Genomic DNA, 17770 nt, shown 5'->3' with positions numbered 1-17770 from the left:
ATTTTAATTTCTGGTTATTCTCAGTAATAAATACTCTGATTTAGAATAATATCTGAAAAGTGTTACTGGCTTAGCTATTTTCTACTTTGAAGTCAAAAGTTGTTGATTTTTAAGTCTGTTCAGATTTTTACTTGTTAGGATGGACCAGTGACTTACAAATTCCTTATATATGCTACCATAATCTGGAAATTTTTTGATACTTTTGAGTTGTGGTGCTGGAAAAGACTTTTGAGAGTCCCTCGGACTCCAAGGAAATCAAACCCATCAATCCTAAAGGAAATCAACCCTGAATATTCATTGGAAGGACTAGTGCTAAAGTTTCAATACTTCGGCCACCTGATGCGACCCTGGGAAAGGTTGAAGGCAAAAGAAGGGGACGACAGAGGATGAGATATTTAGGATAGCATCACCGACTCAATGGACATGAATTGCACAAACTACAGGAGATAGTGAAGGGGTGGGAAGCCTGGCATGCTGCAGTTCCTGAGATCACCAAGAGTCGGACACAACTTAGTGACTGAACATCAACAACAATCTGGAAATCTATATGATGTTTTTAAACAAGTATTTATCTTTAACCAGATTTGGTTTCAACTCTTGTAAATTTAAAGTGTTAATAAAACTGAGATTACTAGAGGTTAGAAAAAAAAATCAATTCAGTGATTCTTAACTCCTTTCATGTTAAAGCAACATTATTTGATTTATTTTAACTACTACTTCTTCAAAAGAATTTTGCTCCCTCTGGAAGAAATTATTGTCTAGGTTTCCTGATTCTGAGTCCTATACTGTGCGGCAGAAGGCAGAGTGGAACGTAGTGGATTTTGAACACTTGATGACTACTCAAAGATGGAATGACAGTTGTTAGATTAAATGATGTATAGTTTTGGAAAGTGGTTTTATAGTCATTATCCTATTTTATGTTCAAAACTACTTAGAATATGACATACTATAGTAGTAGAACTGACATGAAGGTAAAAGGATTTTTATTCAGAGTCTTATGTCCTTCCTACTGAACCATAGAGTCTTTGTATAGAACTAGGGCAGGAAAATGGTATTTGGCAGTTGCAGCATAGAATATGTAACCTTACTGTTGCTTTGCTTTGTGACCTTGGAAATAATCAGTTCACCACTTTTTTACTGTGTAGTTTCTGTTTATCAAGTAGGATTTATGATATAATGCTATTTATGTTCCATAGGGTTATAACTTAAGATGCTTGGGAAGAAAGGATCCTTTTACTATTTTTATTTTATCATTATCACAATTATTACTGTATTATATACTTTAGCATTTTATCATTATCATTCTTATTTTGTTATTATAACTATTATCAGACCATTACTTTATAGTCACATTGTGTATGTTAGAGTGAAAGGAAAGTGATATCTCAGGAGCGTAGAAAAATGTGCACCGGATTTACGCTTTCAAACAGGTGCTACCTTTCCAAGCAGCAGCCATGAGGCTGTTTTTGTGCTTGCTGCCATTTTTCAAAATATCCATCAGACCTCATTTGTAAACAGTGGCTTCAGGATTTTATTTGCATCTATGCAAAGATGTATCTATTCAACATGAAAACATTAATGAACTCAAGTCAATAATGTAGTTGTTGGGGTTACATGAATACTGATAATTGGTTTTCAAAGCATTTTAAATTAGTGCATATAGATTCAGCAACATAATGATTTGGGTGAGTATTTTTGAAGATTAGATTGATAGAATGGGTTATCTTTGAAGTAATGATTGTTTGTTTGTTTTTCTAGTCAGCGGATAAGCAGCGGGCCCTAGAAGAAACCAAAGCCTACACCACCCAGTCCTTAGCAAGTGTTGCCTATCTGATCAATACCTTGGCCAACAATGTCCTGCAGATGCTGGATATCCAGGCATCCCAACTACGAAGGATGGAGTCTTCAATCAATCATATTTCACAAGTGAGACCACACTGTTTTCCTATTTTGTCCATGAGGAATACATAATAAACAGATGCAGTCTATAGTGCTGGCAGCCTTTATTGTGTGACTTTACTCACATGTATGATTTGGAAGATACAAACTCAGTGTTAGGTTGTTTTTTTGTTTCCATCTTTTTTGTCTCATGATTATCTTCTCTGTGATTTTCATAGAGAAGAAAACCTTAATGGTTTCATTAAAACTCAGTTGTTAAAAAAAAAAAAAAAACCTCAGTTGTCAAGTTAAAATAATCAAATCAGCCTCAAGAGTGAAATTTTGCCTGGTTTCTTCCAATTTTTACTGAATTTTACATTTTAAATGTGGTAGCTTGATGATTTCTTTAAATGCCTTTTTCTATTACCTCAGTAATGTAAAGATTAATATGTGACCTTATAAAATTATCTTTGTATAGAACTTAGAAAAAATAAATGTAATACTTTTTCCATTATAAATGTCATGAATATATAGAAAAGAAAAAGTAGAAAAACAAACCCTTTCCCCACTACTCAAACTTTTCCTGTTAATATTTTGGTATATTTTGTCCAATATTCTTTTTTTTCTAAATAATTTTTATTTAAAATTTAACCGGAATTATTGTATGGATGGAATTTTGAACTCTGCTCTTTTAGCTTACCATTACAGCAAACATCTTTCCTTGATGTTATAAGCTCTTCATAAACATTTTCAATGCCTCGATAATGTTGCATATCTATATCATAGTTTTCATAACCATTCCTATATTTGGGGACCATTTAAAATATTACTGTGGTAAAAACAGTTTATAATTTCAAAATACATTTTTAAAAATACTAACAAAAGATTTTGATCTTCTTTTTGAGATCTTTGTAGCATTTCTACTTTAGCACTTTGTCATTTGCATAACTTAGTGGCATTCAGTACTCTTTAGAACTAAATGATTAGAACTCTTCTGGAATAGAAAGAGTTTTAAAATGTGCATATTATCTTCTTTTGTATATCTTAAGAGTTCAGAACTCTTCTGAAATTGACCAGTCCATCAGTTTTTCAAAGTCTGATGTTTAATTTATGTAATTAAATTGAATGTATTCTACCTAATCAAATTACTATGTAAAGTCTACCTTATATTTCTGTTAAATTCATCAGACCATTCAGAGGGTTTTCTTGTTATTTAATAGTATGCAGTCTTAAATCTGAATTTGCCATTCTAAGGGTTTTTTCACATTCCATATAAACTTCTGTAGACAACATATAATTCATTGCTTGTCGTATTGCTATGTACCTTAGACTTCAAAAAAAAAGTATTGGTGAGTTTTAATGAGAGAGAGGTAAATTTTTATTCTGAAAGGACCTCCTGGAGGAAATAGTCAGTGGCATTTTAAATGATGAAATATATGAACTTGGTTTCCTGTAGAAAAAGCGATGTTGACAAATCACTAATCTTAATATAAAATTTTGGGATTTATACATCAGAGTCTTAACCTTTCTGCATAGTTGAAATTTGGGCAAAGAACCCAGAAAAGAAATTAAGAAGAAAAGTGCAAATGCCAAAGAGAAATTAATATGTTAGAGTTTCTAGAAAGGAGTGACAACTTTTTATTAGTTTGCAAGAGAAAATAGGTGAGATGGTGTGGATAGATGATGACAATAAGAAAATGAGAACAAAAGTAATTATTTGTATTCTGATTGGAATTCTGTAATTCTTTGGTAGAAAAGTGTGGCAACCTTAAGGACAAAAGTGATTAAGTTATTAATAAACTGTAAGAATATGTATTTAGCGAATAAGAACTTTTTCTTTTTGAGTTTCACATAAATCTCTATGATTTAAATAATAGGTCTAATTAATATCTTTTAAAGCTAGTCAAATGGTTAACAAGAGAGTCTGAAATGCAGTACTTGGATGCAGTCTCAAAAATGACAGAATGATCTCTGTTTGTTTCCAAGGCAAACCATTCAATATCACTGTAATCCTAGCCTATGCCCCAACCAGTAACGCTGAAGAAGCTGAAGTTGAAGGGTTCTATGAAGACCTACAAGACCTTCTAGAACTAACACCCAAAAAAGATGTCCTTTTTTCATTATAGGGGACTGGAATGCAAAAGTAGGAAGTCAAGAGATACCTGGAGTAACAGGTAAATTTGGCCTTGGAATACGGAATGAAGCAGGACAAAGGCTAATAGAGTTCTGCCAAGAGAACACACTGGTCATAGCAAACACCCTCTCCCAACAACACAAGAGAAGACTCTACACATGGACATCACCAGATGGTCAATACCGAAATCAGATAGATTATATTCTTTGCAGCCAAAGATGGAAAAGCTCTATACAGTCAGCAAAAACAAGACCGGGAGCTGACTGTGGCTCGGATCATGAACTCCTTATTGCCAAATTCAGACTTAAATTGAAGAAAGTAGGGAAAACCTCAAGACCATTCAGGTATGACCTAAATCAAATCCCTTATGACTATACAGTGGAAGTGACAGATTCAAGGGATTAGATCTGATAGAGTGCCTGATGAACTATGGATGGAGGTTCATGACATTGTACAGGAGGCAGTGATCAAGACCATCCCCATGAAAAGAAATGCAAAAAGGCAAAATGATTGTCTGAGGAGGCCTTACAAATAGCTGAGAAAAGAAGAGAAGCAAAAAGCAAAGGAGAAAGACATTCCCATTTGAATGCAGAGTTCCAAAGAATAGCAAGGAGAGATGAGAAAGCCTTCCTCAGTGATCAATGCAAAGAAATAGAGGAAAACAACAGAATAGGAAAGACTAGAGACCTCTTCAAGAAAATTAGAGATACCAAGGGAACTTTTCATGCAAAGATGTTCTCATTAAAGGACAGAAATGGTATGGACCTAACAGAAGCAGAAGATATTAAGAAGAGGTAGCACAGATACACAGAACTGTACAAAAAAGATCTTCATGACCCAGATAATCATGATGGTGTGATCACTCACCTAGAGCCAGACATCCTGGCATGTGAAGTCAAGTGGGCCTTAAAAAGCATCACTATGAACAAAGCTAGTGGAGGTAATGGAATTCCAGTTGAGCTATTTCAAATCCTGAAAGACGATGCTGTGAAAGTGCTGCAGTCAATATGCCAGCAAATTTGGAAAACTCAACAGTGGCCACAGGACTGGAAAAGGTCAGTTTTCATTCCAATCCCTAAGAAAGGCAATGCCAAAGAATGCTCAAACTAGCGCACAATTGCACTCATCTCACATGCTAGTAAAGTAATGCTCAAAATTCTCCAAGCCAGGCTTCAGCAATACATGAACCGAGAACTTCCAGATGTTCAAGCTGGATTTAGGAAAGGCAGAGGAACCGGAGATCAATTGCCAACATCCGCTGTATCATCAAAAAAGCAAGAGAGTTCCAGAAAAACATCTATTTCTGCTTTATTGACTACGCCAAAGCCTTCGACTGTGTGGATCACAATAAATGTGGAAAATTCAGAAAGAGATGGGCATACCAGACCACCTGGCCTGCCTTTGAGAAGCCTGTATGCAGGTCAGGAAGCAACAGTTAGAACTGGACGTGGAACAACAGACTGGTTCCAAATAGGGAAAGGAGTACGTCAAGACTGTATATCGTCACCCTGCTTATTTAACTTATATGCAGAGTACATCATGAGAAACGCTGGGCTGGAGGAAGCACAAGCTGGAATCAAGATTGCCAGGAGAAATATCAATAACCTCAGATATGCAGATGACACCACCCTTATGGCAGAAAGTGAAGAAGAACTAAAGATCTTCTTGATGAAAGTGAAAGAAGAGAGTGAAAAAGTTGGTTTAAAGCTCAGCATTCAGAAAACTAAGATCACGGCATCCGGTCCCATCACTTCATGGGAAATAGATGGGGAGACAGTGGAAACAGTGTCAGACTTTATTTTTTTGGTCTCCAAAATCACTGCAATGGTGACTGCAGCCATGAAATTAAAAGACACTTATTCCTTGGAAGGAAAGTTATAGCCAACCTACATAGCATATTGAAAAGCAGAAACATTACTTTGTGAATTAAGGTCCGTGTAGTCAAGGCTGTGGTTTTTCCAGTGTTCATGTATGGATGTGAGAGTTGGACTGTGAAGAAATCTGAGCGCCAAAAAATTGATGCTTTCGAACTGTGGTGTTGGAGAAGACTCTTGAGAGTCTCTTGGACTGCAAGGAGATCCAACCAGTCCATCCTAAAGGAGATCTGTCCTGGGTGTTCATTGCTGAAACTCCAATACTTTGGCTACCTCCTGGGAAGAGTTGACTCATTGGAAAAGAGTCTGACGCTGGGAGGGATTGGGGGCAGGAGGAGAAGGGGATGACAGAGGATGAGATGGCTGGATGGCATCACCGACTCGATGGACAGGAGTTTGAGTAAACTCTGGGAGTTGGTGATGGACTGGGAGGCCTGGTGTGCTGCAGTTCATGGGGTCGCAAAGAGTTCGGCATGACTGATCGATGAACTGAACTGAATGGAATAAATTAAAAATGGGAGAGTTGAATGGACAGAGATTTGTAGACTAGAAATAAGGGGCTTGAGTCACAACTTTCGAGAATAAGTTGTGCCACTTTCATTTGGAGTCAAGTATCTATAGAGGGCAATACTTGGAAAAGCAAAGGATCTGCAACTATGCAATGGCTGTTAACTTTATACAGAATATATTCAAGTAGTTGGATGAAGAGTTGAGTAGGAGAAACGGGCTAGTGGAAGCTATAGCAAATAAACGAGTAATTTTTTTAAAATATACATAATTTTTAAAAGCATTTACCTTAAGGATTAAAATTTTTTTGTTACGTTTAATGTACAGGTAGAGTCCTTTGTTTTAAAAGTCAACTCAATGTCAAAGCTATTTGATGCTCATCAGAATGGAATATTATTCCATTTTTCTATTATTCCATAGTATAAGAGGAAATGTTTTCTAAAACAAATATTCAGTAAATGGTGTAAACGAGGATTGGCAGACTTTTTTGTAAAGTGCTACATAGTCAATATTTTTGAGTTTGTGGACCATAGAGGGTTTCAGCATCATTTTATTTTTTTGTTGTATTTTTTTAAGCAACTGTTTAAAAATGTAAAAAACATTCTTAGCTTGTACACCATATACCAGCAGACAATGGGCCAGTCTTGTGATGTATGGTTTAGTTTAGACGTTCTTGCTCTACAAAATAATGGTTTTCAAATGTGTGGTACTTAAATTTTATTGTCATTATGCTTTATTAAAACATTATTTTGTTTATGGAGGGAGTCAAAATTATTAAGATATTTTGAGGTCAGTTTTTTTCACATTTGAGTCAAAAATACTGTGTTGGGGGAATTTAGAGAAAAGGAATTGAAGAAGCAAAGAATTGGAAGTTTAGTCAGGTCAAAGGTGAGATGATGTGTATATAGGAATAGTTGGTGTCAAGAGTTGTTGTTAAGGGTTGTCTGGTAGAATGGTTAAGGACCAGTAGGTATTAGATATCTGAGGTATTTTCTAAACCCTGCTCTGGTTTCCTGAGGTATAGGCAGTCTTAGAGTAGACAACTAGAAATGTGTAACCAAACTGTTCTGGCTTTCTAAATATAGAAATATACTGTTAAGAATTATGTTTTAAAATATGCCTTCAAGTTTAATGAGAATTAATATAAGAAACAACAAAGAACATTTTTCTCATATCTCCTTCAACTAGTTCCTTTAAGAGTTTAGTGCTGGGCAAATGGTCACTTTCCTAATGAAGGGGTATGTATTTCCTTGTAACTGATTTCTGTTTTGCCTTCTCTAGGAATCTGAACTGAGAGGCTCATTTTATGCCCAATTATAGCAGCTATCCCTTATTTAGGATTATTTATGAAAGTTCTGTGATCATTTCTTTTGCCATATTGGTTTTCCTTTTATGCTTCCTGTCATGGTAGATACAGGCTTGGGCTGTGTGTTTATGTGTACATGAAGAGAATAGATAAGTAAGATGTAAGTGCCTACAGGGCCTGGCTTTAATCTGATTGTTTTCATTCTTTTTAGAGTCTCACTTTTTTCAAAGAATTTAAAATACGTGTTTGTTATAAAATATAACTATATATTAGTGCAAAGAATAAGTGAAGTGTTACCCCCTCTTCATTCTCCAGAGACATATCGATATTTCTAGCAGGAAAATTTGAATTTGAAGTTCCAGTTTGCCTCAAATTTAGAATTCTGTTATTGTTGGTTAGGTTTACATTCTTATATTTTCATTTCTGGATGAGATAATTATATTTTTAAAAGCTAAGCAGAATGAAAACAATGTTGAAAGGATAACATTCTCTAATAAATTTTCTTTATTAATACAATAGAGACCAGTTATATACAAAAAATAATGGTCGTATTTTGTGTTTTTTTCATTTATTTTGACGTATACCTGACAAATATAAAATTTTCCTAGCTCATATTTTTAATAATTTCAGAATGACTCTTTAGAAATTATTCAAAAGTAAATGTGGTTAATTTCTATTTTTTCCAAGTTTAAAAATAAATAAATTCCAATATTGTCACTAACACACAAACTTCTATTTTGTATTATAGCTCCCCCAACCAGTGTAAAAGGAAAGCAGGTTTTGTAACTTGTCTAATGTGCCCCGAGAAAGTTCAAAGCCTATTTTGGTCTTAAAATGAAATACTTAACAATGCTAAGGTCTCTCCTACCTTCACCAATGTTTGATCTGATGCTTCACTTAGGTATTTATTATACACTTAAAGAGTCTGTTGCCTTTAAAATCTCTTGTTTGAAATAAGGGGCTTCAAATTTGTTTCAGGTTTCCTTCAGACTTCATGTAGTTTAGAAGGATAAGTAATCAGTGTTCAGATTTCCTAAAGTTGTATTTAATATTGTCATAATGTCATAATATGACATAATAATGTCATAATATTGTCTTTCATTTCCATTTCTGCGTTACTACCTGGCTGTTCTTTAGGAAAGGGTACATTTGAAGTAGGTTTGGGGAAGAATCAGCAATAATTCCTGCTTAAGCCATGAATGGAGGCAAGAGGTAAACAATTTAGTGAAGTATGTTTGAAACTTTTAGAACTGAAAGTTTTAAACTTTAAAATTGAAAGTTTTAAAACTTTTAAAACTGAAACCCACAGTTAAAAATATATCTTATATTTCATCCGTACACACTTTAATGTATGTATTTATGTACATAACAAATATTTTAAGAAAAATACCTTACAGTGTGTATGTTGTCTGATAGTTCTGTTCTTTTTCTTTTAAAATAATTGCTGCTCATTATCTCACTAAATTGTAACTTGCAATTTGAAAAATGCTGTTTTAGTGTATTAATTACCTGTGTTTATGGAGAAGTTCACCGACTCTATTAGCAAATGGAAAATTGAGTAAAAACACATTGTTGTTATGTAATTGTATCCTGTTTTGAGCATTTAATAAAATAATGAAAATATTTTACTAGCATTTTATCATGATAAAATATAAGCAACTTTACCTCAGCACACTCATTTCTTTGTAAAAGATGACTTTATTTTTAACATTGTATTTATATTTTAGGCCTTTTTAAATAAAAAGCTGTTTAAACACTAAAAGATGTTATACTAATAGGTTATCTTTAAATGTTACCAGATTAATAGTTGCTGGTACTTTCTTAATTAGGCTAAATCTTAGTGGAGAAGGAAAAAATGAGCATGCTTTAATCTGGAGGTTGGTAAGCTTTTCCTGTAAAGGGTCAGCTAATGAATATTTTATGCTTTGCAGGTCATAAGGTCTCTGTCGCAGCTGTTCACCTCTGCCATTGTATTGTGAAAATATTTAAGGAGGTAGAATGACTGGTATTTCAGTAATATTGTTTATGGAAACTGATGTTTGAATTCCATATAATTACATGTCAAGATCTTATTTTTCGTTTGACTTCTTTTAACCATTAAAAAATGTAAACAACACTCTTAGTTTTTCAGCTGTAAAAAGATGGGTGATGGGCCAGATCTGTTTTGCCAGCCAGGGTTTCTCAACCCTTCTTTTAGCCTGAAAATGGAGAAAGTCGGTATTGGTCCCAAAAGGAGAAATTCACAATTGCAGTTAAGAATATGAATAATGATGTTAAATCTCTAAGTATTTATGTTTTTATTTTTCTGGCTATTAGGGCTGTACATTTTTGTGTTTATGTTTTGTAGACCGTTGATATTCATAAAGAGAAAGTTGCAAGAAGAGAAATTGGTATTTTGACTACCAATAAAAACACTTCAAGGACACATAAGATTATTGCTCCAGCCAACCTTGAACGACCAGTTCGATATATTAGAAAACCTATCGACTATACAATTTTAGATGATATTGGACATGGAGTAAAGGTAAGCATAAGTTTTGTCAAACTTTAAAAAAAAAAATAGCCTATGATGGAGCTAACTCTTTAGAAAATTAAATGCTAATCTTTTCTTTCCAGAGGACCATTCTTGGCCTAGTTGTAGTTCTGAAGATTTCTTACCACTAATAACTGTGTCACCTTTCTTCCTAGTGTTGGATTCTCAAGTTTTAAACAGTCATCTTTGAGTGAATTGCATTTGCTTAATCAGTTATGAAAATACATCATGTACATCTGGAAATAAACATAGTATATTTTAAATCCTTTAATGATTTAATATGACTAATTAAATATTCAGTATGTTATTAAAGTATTCGCTTTATCTCAAAAATATCAGCATATTTCTGGCATTAGTTTTCAGAAAGAATATATATAAACATGTACTTTGAATTTTTCTAGAACAAATTTAGTTCAACATTTTGGGTGAGGATAATGTAGATAAAAGTAATAAGTTAATTTAGTATTTCTACTGCTTTTCAGTATATAGCCATTATATATTTTGGCTTTTAAAATGTATTTAAGTGCCTGCTATGTACATAAAGTACAGTAATCACAACTGATGAACTTAAAACTTTCATTTAAGTTGATACTTAAGAAACTGTTCAGAGCTTCAGCTAAGTATTAGTTTATTTAAAGTTTGCGTCTCCTCAGTGATTTGAAAGACAATAACTTTTCAAATGTGATGCTGAGCAACTGTGTATATATGCCTGTCAGTAAAACCATACAGTTCATGCAGTTGATTTATATAAGCAAATTTAGAAAATATATCCCACACAAGGATGGCTAGAAATCAGTTAAATCTAATAAATTAAATGTAGATCTAGGTAAGAGAATATGTACAGTGTAACTTTAAAACAAAACAATTTTTTTTCAAAGTTTTGAATCAAGCACTATCATCTGAGATTTGATATTTAACTTTATAAGGAACACCTAATACATTTAGGTTGCACTACAAATTAGAGCTTTTTAAAATAGGATGTGTAATTGGATGGATAACTGAGATTTATTCTAACTTGGGAAATTTTTTTGAGATTTATTTGAGGCTAACAACTAAGAGAAAATTTTAGGATCCTTCCAGAATCTAATGGCAAAAAGACACTTAAAATATAAAACATCATATTTGTACTTGCCCACTTATGTAATAATAAAAAGGTTATCCCCAACTCTTACTTAATTCTCAAGTAATTGTTCTTTAGGAACTCTGTAATCACTTTTATTTTTTTGGACTTTTAATGTTTAGGGGCCACTAATTTGAAGAAATCAGGAATAAAGTTGTTTTTAAATAAAGGTGTCTTATATAATTTCATCCAAAAACTCCCGTTCATGACACATTCTGCTTTAACCACTCTTTCTATGATCTACTGAAACATTATTTTTTAATGCTGAATGCTTAACTTGTTTTTTGTTTTTTCCTTTCTCTTCACATCCTGAAGTTCCAACTAACCTTTCAATGCTTTTTTTCCCTTACCTCTTTTATTTGCTCCATTTATGCATTAAGTGGTTGCTTAGATTTAAGGTAAGAGATTCCAGGGCTGGATTTCCATTCTTTGTCCTTATGTAGACTATTACATATGGGGAGTGAAGAGATACTTGGCACTTGGCCTTTAAAAACCAAGAAATAATTCCTTTTTCTTATTTTATTTTTGTCATGCAACTTTGTGTGTCTTTATGTTCCATGAGGGCAAATATTTTTGACCGTTTTGTTTATTGCCCTATCCCGTGTGCCTGAAATAGTGCCTGACACACATTAGACACTTAGTAAATATTTGTTGAATAAATGATTATTTTGCAATGTTAATATATTTTATGAAACTGAAATGTAAGTTACCCTATCATAAAATGTCATTATGAAATAAAATTAGCTGGATTTTTGTAAATGGAGACATTTTGTTATGGATTGGAGGGCTGCTAATGTGCTTTGTTTAACCCTCCCCCTGTGTAATACCTTTTTATTCTATAAATGGTGTGCTTGATGATACACCTTATGGCCACTATGTCATTATCTCTTGACTCAATCACTGTAAAAAAAATTGATAATTGGAAAATATTCAGTGTTATGGGTGTTTTTTAAGTTGCAGTATCATATATTTTGCAAAAAATAAAATTAGCATTTTTTTTCAAATTGCTTATAAATTATATATTTCAGTATAACCCACTTTAAGAGGTTTCAAGTTGGGTAGTATTACATGCAAAACATCAAAAGCTCATGATAGTGTTTAACAAAATGCAAGTTAAGAACTAGAGATATCACCTTTTTTTACTTGTTTCAGTAACATTGGAGGGAAAACTGGGAAAAGATGTTCAAGAGTAATCAAGGAGCTTGTCAGATAGAGCGATCCTAAAATTATTGTCACTGAACTGAAAGTGCATTTTCTTTTTTTAACTTTTTTTCTTAGCTGAATTCTGTGATTCCTTTTCACACACACACATATATATATACGTATATATTTTTACCATTCTTACTATATATTGTGCTGTTTGCCATGTCTTCAGTGTAGAAAGTGATAACAAGAAGACAAGATAACTGAGGCCTGAATCATTAACTAGCTACTAACCACAGCCACAGAAAGTTAAACAGTTGTGGTAGAGATGTGACTGGAGGAGCCCAGGCAGATGTACTTCATGTGAGTGAGCGAAGCATGTGGAGCTGTGAGGAGATTCCTTTGCATAAAAGAGGTAGAAATAGACCAAAAGTAGTGTTTGTGGCTACCTCGGCTTTTTCTCTGTTCAAATTTCGGCTATGGATACATGAACCTCCAAAGTGATAGAAGTGTGCAGAAAATTCAACCGAAGGAAAAACAAAACAATGGACCAGTTCTTTCTCCTTCAAGTTTAGACCATCTTGCCTAAAGAACTACCCCTGGCTCATTTCCTCTAAACCCTACTATGACTCCTTCTTGACCTTTCTGGGTTCAGGATCCTGTTCTGTGTGAGAGAGAGGCCAGAGTGAGTGGGAAATGAGAGGTTCCTAGGAAGAAAGATCCAATAAGGAAACATCCCACTTGGAGAAGATTCCTTAACATCTTTGCTCTTTGCAACAAAAAACCCACTCCCCGAGACTGTGGCTCAATGCAGTTGTTTCTGCTCTGTTGGGCTGGGGTGGACAGGGTAAGGAGTGTAGCCTGAGATCATCCTAGAAGCTAGACTGTGACAGTCCTCGGTCTATCTTTTCTTCCTGTCCTTCTTTGAAGTGTGTCTGTCTCCTCCATAAACTTGTGGCACACAGTGGATCATTTTGGGTGAACCAAAGCAAAGTAAAGTGAAAAAACCATTCATCATATAGCAAGTTGTTAACTTTTTGTGCTGGTAGAAAAAAAATGAGTGGCTTCAGAAGGTTGATTAATGGAATAATCTAATGTATTAAGATAGAAAATAGAATTTTAAAATGTTGAAGTTGGAAGGAACTTGCAAATAGTAAACTAGTCCAGTGGTTTTCCAGCTGAGTTTTTTGGAGACCCATGGATGACATCAGGTGTGCTCTGTAAGTCTCCTGATCCTTGCTTTCCTCCTCATCTCATTGTGAGCTCTGTCTTTGCTCCCAGTCTTGTCAGACTTGATGGCTTTCAGGTATACTCTTAACAAATACCATCTTTGGGACCAGACACATGGGATGTGACTCAAAAGAGACCTCCATGCTTAAAAGTTTAACCTTTTATACATTACATCCTGATTGTGTTTAATAGTTCTTCTCTGGTGAAATTTGGGTTAATTGTTTTTCCTTCAGTCAAATAAGAATAAATTGTAGGATTTAATTCATAAGACCTTGGAAAGCAGTGGGTAATATCATACAAAGTCGATGGTAGAGTGCCATATTGGAAGTATTTTTTTTTTCATTTATTTTTATTAGTTGGAGGCTAATTACTTTACAATATTGTAGTGGTTTTTGTCATACATTAACATGAATCAGCCATGGATTTACATGTGTTCCCCATCCCAATCCCCCCTCCCACCTCCCTCCCCATCCCATCCCTCTGGGTCTTCCCAGTGCACCAGGCCCGAGCACTTGTCTCATGCATCCAACCTGGGCTGGTGATCTGTTTCACCCTAGATAATATACATGTTTCGATGCTGTTCTCTCGAAACATCCCACCCTCGCCTTCTCCCACAGAGTCCAAAAGTCTGTTCTGTATGGAAGTATTTTGATATGTATCTGAGGTCATATAAAAGTGGCACATACCTTGAACTGGGATATCCTTTCCCCACTCTTTATTTTAATATTTAAGACTTTTAAGGTCTTGTTACTGATGTATTTGAAACAGATTTTTCTGTTGAAAAGTGAAAAAGTTGTCCACTACTGAAGCTACACTTAAGTACTTTTAAAATAAGTATATTTATTTCAGTCAAAAATAGTAAAGGCTTCTGATCTGTTAATGTAGCTTTTCAGTTGAACGTTGTGCAAGCAGATTCTTAATGATGAACAAGGAAGGCTTGGAAGTCCCATTTACGTTTAACACATTAAGCATATAACACTTTGGGAAAGTTTTGCTTGGGATAATGAAGATTCATAATTTAACTCTGTAAAATATGATTTAACCTTTTCAGTTTGAGTGTCATCTTGTGTGTGTCATTATCTACAGAAAACTGCCCCTCACATTTCTAGGTTTTGGGTACAGCTGAGGATTCACTGTTAAGCATTTATTTGACACACTTGGAAGAAAAACACCACAAGAGCAACACCTTTTGGGAGGATCGTCTGTGTTTGCCTCTTTGTTCCAGTCTTGAGCCACCAATTCAGTCTTGGCAAAAGCCAGTTGTTGGAAAATAATTTCAAAATTCAAGCAGAAATTTATCCATCTTTATTCTTCTTTTCTTTTTTAACTGTTCTTCCCTCCTTACTCCTAATCTCTTACTCTTATCTCTGTAGTTCAGTTCACTTGCTCAGTCGTGTTTGAATCTTTGTGACCCCATGGACTGCAGCACGCCAGGCCTCCCTGTCCATCACCAACTCCCGGAGTTTACTCAAACTCATGTCCATTGAATCGGTGATGCCATCCAACCATCTCATTCTCTGTGTTCCCTTCTTCTCCTGCCTTCAATCTTTCCCAGCATCAGGATCTTTTCAGATGAGTCAGGTCTTTGCATCAGGGGGTCAAAGTATTGGAGTTTCAGCTTCAGCATCAGCCCTTCCAATGTATATTCAGGACTGATCTCCTTTAGGATTGACTGGATGGATTTCCTTGCTGTCCAAGGGACTCTCAAGAGTCTTCCCCAACACTGTAGTTCAAAAACATCAATTCTTCAGCACTTAGCTTTCTTTACAGTCCAACTCTCAGGTTGACTACTACATGACTATAATATACATGACCACTGGAAAAACTGCAGCTTGGACTAGACGGACCTTTGTTGGCAGTGTCTCAGCTTTTAATATGCCGTCTAGGTTGGTCATAATTTTTCTTCCAAGGAGCACGTGTCTTTTAATTTCATGGCTGCAGTCACCATCTGCAGTGATTTTGGAGCCCAAAAAAATAAAGTCTCTCACTATTTCCACTGTTTGCTCATCTATTTGCCATGAAGTGATGGGACCAGTTGCCATGATCTTAGTTTTCTGAATGTTAAGTTTTAAGCCAACTTTTTCACTCTCCTCTTTCACTTTCATCAAGAGACTCTTTTGTTCTTCGCTTTATGCCATAACAGTGGTGTCATCTACATATCTGAGGTTCTAGATATTTCTCCCGGCAGTGTTGATTCCAGCTTGTGCTTTATCCAGTGTAGCATTTCTCATGATGTACTCTGCATTTAAGTTAAATAAGCACGGTGACAGTAGACAGCCTTGACATACTCCTTTCCTGATTTGGAACCAGTCTGTTGTTCCATGTCCAGTTCTAACTGTTGCTTCCTGACCTTCATACAGATTTCTCAAGAGGCAGGTCAGGTGGTCTGGTATTCCCATCTCTTTCAGAATTTTCCACAGTCTGTTGTGATACACACAGTCAAAGGCTTTGGCATAGTCAATGAAGCCAGAAATAGATATTTTCCTGGAACTCTCTTGCTTTTTTGATGATACAGCGGCTGTTGGCAATTTGATCTCTGGTTTCTCTGCCTTTTATAAATCCAGCTTGAACATCTGGAAGTTCACGTACTGTTGAAGCCTGGCTTGGAGACTTTTGAGTATTACTTTACTAGCATGTGAGATGAGTGCAAGTATGCGGTAGTTTGATTATTCTTTGGCATTGCCTTTCTTTGGGATTGGACTGAAAACTGACCTTTACCAGTCCTGTGGCTACTGCTGAGTTTTTCAGATTTGCTGACATATTGAGTGCAGCACTTCCACAACATCATCTTTTAGGATTTGATATAGCTCAACTGGAATTCCATCATTTCCACTAGCTTTGTTTGAAGTGGTGCTAAGACCCACTTGACTTTGCAATTCAGAATGTCTGGCTCTAGGTGAATGATCCCAGCATCGTGATTATCTGGGTTGTGAAGGTCTTTTTTATATAGGTCTTCCGTGTATTTTTGCCACCTCTTCTTAATATCTTCAGCTTCTGTTAGGTCCATACCATTTCTGTCCTTTATTGTCCCTATATTTGCATGAAAAGTTCCCTTGGTATCTCTCATTTTCTTGAAGAGATCTTTAGTCTTTCCCATTCTATTGTTTTCCTCTATTTCTTTGCATTTATCACTGAGGAAGTCTTTCTTATCTCTTTGCTTTTCTTTGGAACTCTGCATTCAAATGGATATATCTTTCCTTTTGTCCTTTGCCTTTAGCTTCTCTTCTTTTCTCAGCTATTTGTAAGGCTTCTTCAGACAACCTATTTTGCCTTTTTGCATTTCCTTTTCTTGGGGATGGTCTTGATCACTGCCTCCTGTACAGTGTCATGAACCTCCATCCATAGTTCTCAGGCACTCTGTGAGATCTAATCCCTTGAATCTATTTGTTACTTCCGCTGTATAATCAAAAGGGATTTGATTCAGGTCACACCTGAGTGGCCTAGTGGTTTTCCCTACTTTGCTCTGTAGTGGATCATATTAAAACTCTTGTTACCTTAGGCTTTTTGTCTTCCTGTCTTACTAAAAATTTTACCTTTCTCCTGAAGCTACACTCAAATTCCTGATTTCAGTTTTGATTTCCCTCAGAGAATCTCCTGGTCCTTTTCCTGTTGGCTCAGAGAATTTAAATAAAAACATATATCCTCTGAGGAGAGGGATAGAGGTCTCTAGGAAGCCAGAAGTTATGCAGTGGATGGGACTGCTGGGAACAACACTGGACACGGAATGAAAGCCTTCAGGTGTTTGCCCACAGCTCTGCCCATCCTCGCTTTGCCACATCCAGACATAAACTATACATACTCCTCTGTAGAAATCACTTTTTAAGCAGGGTGTCTTAGTTATGCTAAAATAAGTTCCTTGAAAGCAGAGAAATCATTTTATAGACCTTTGTCTCCCCTTATTTTTCTTATTCTTTTACTCTTGTGCCTAGAGGTCTGGTGGTTTAAATGAGTGATATAGCACAGGTGTCATTTTAGAATGTCTCCCCCACTTTTGCAGCAAGTTATCTATTCCTGGGAGATTGTTTCATAACAGAGGTGATATGCT

General features: G+C 35.3%; 1 protein-coding gene across 16 annotated transcripts in view; it reads left to right on the top strand.

The window, feature by feature from the left end:
• Positions 1-17770, top strand: part of ABI2 (abl interactor 2) — a 104129-nt gene that overhangs the window by 47036 nt on the left and 39323 nt on the right. For all 16 annotated transcript variants that reach the window (XM_065930774.1, XM_065930772.1, XM_065930769.1 and 13 more), the window contains exons 2-3: positions 1759-1926; positions 10047-10223. In XM_065930774.1, the coding sequence (XP_065786846.1) occupies positions 1759-1926; positions 10047-10223 (345 nt within the window). The remainder of the gene's footprint in view (positions 1-1758; positions 1927-10046; positions 10224-17770) is intronic.

Source organism: Muntiacus reevesi, chromosome 3 (assembly GCF_963930625.1).
Source record: "Muntiacus reevesi chromosome 3, mMunRee1.1, whole genome shotgun sequence".
Lineage (NCBI taxonomy): Eukaryota > Metazoa > Chordata > Mammalia > Artiodactyla > Cervidae > Muntiacus > Muntiacus reevesi.
This window is presented reverse-complemented; position numbering and strand designations above follow the sequence as displayed.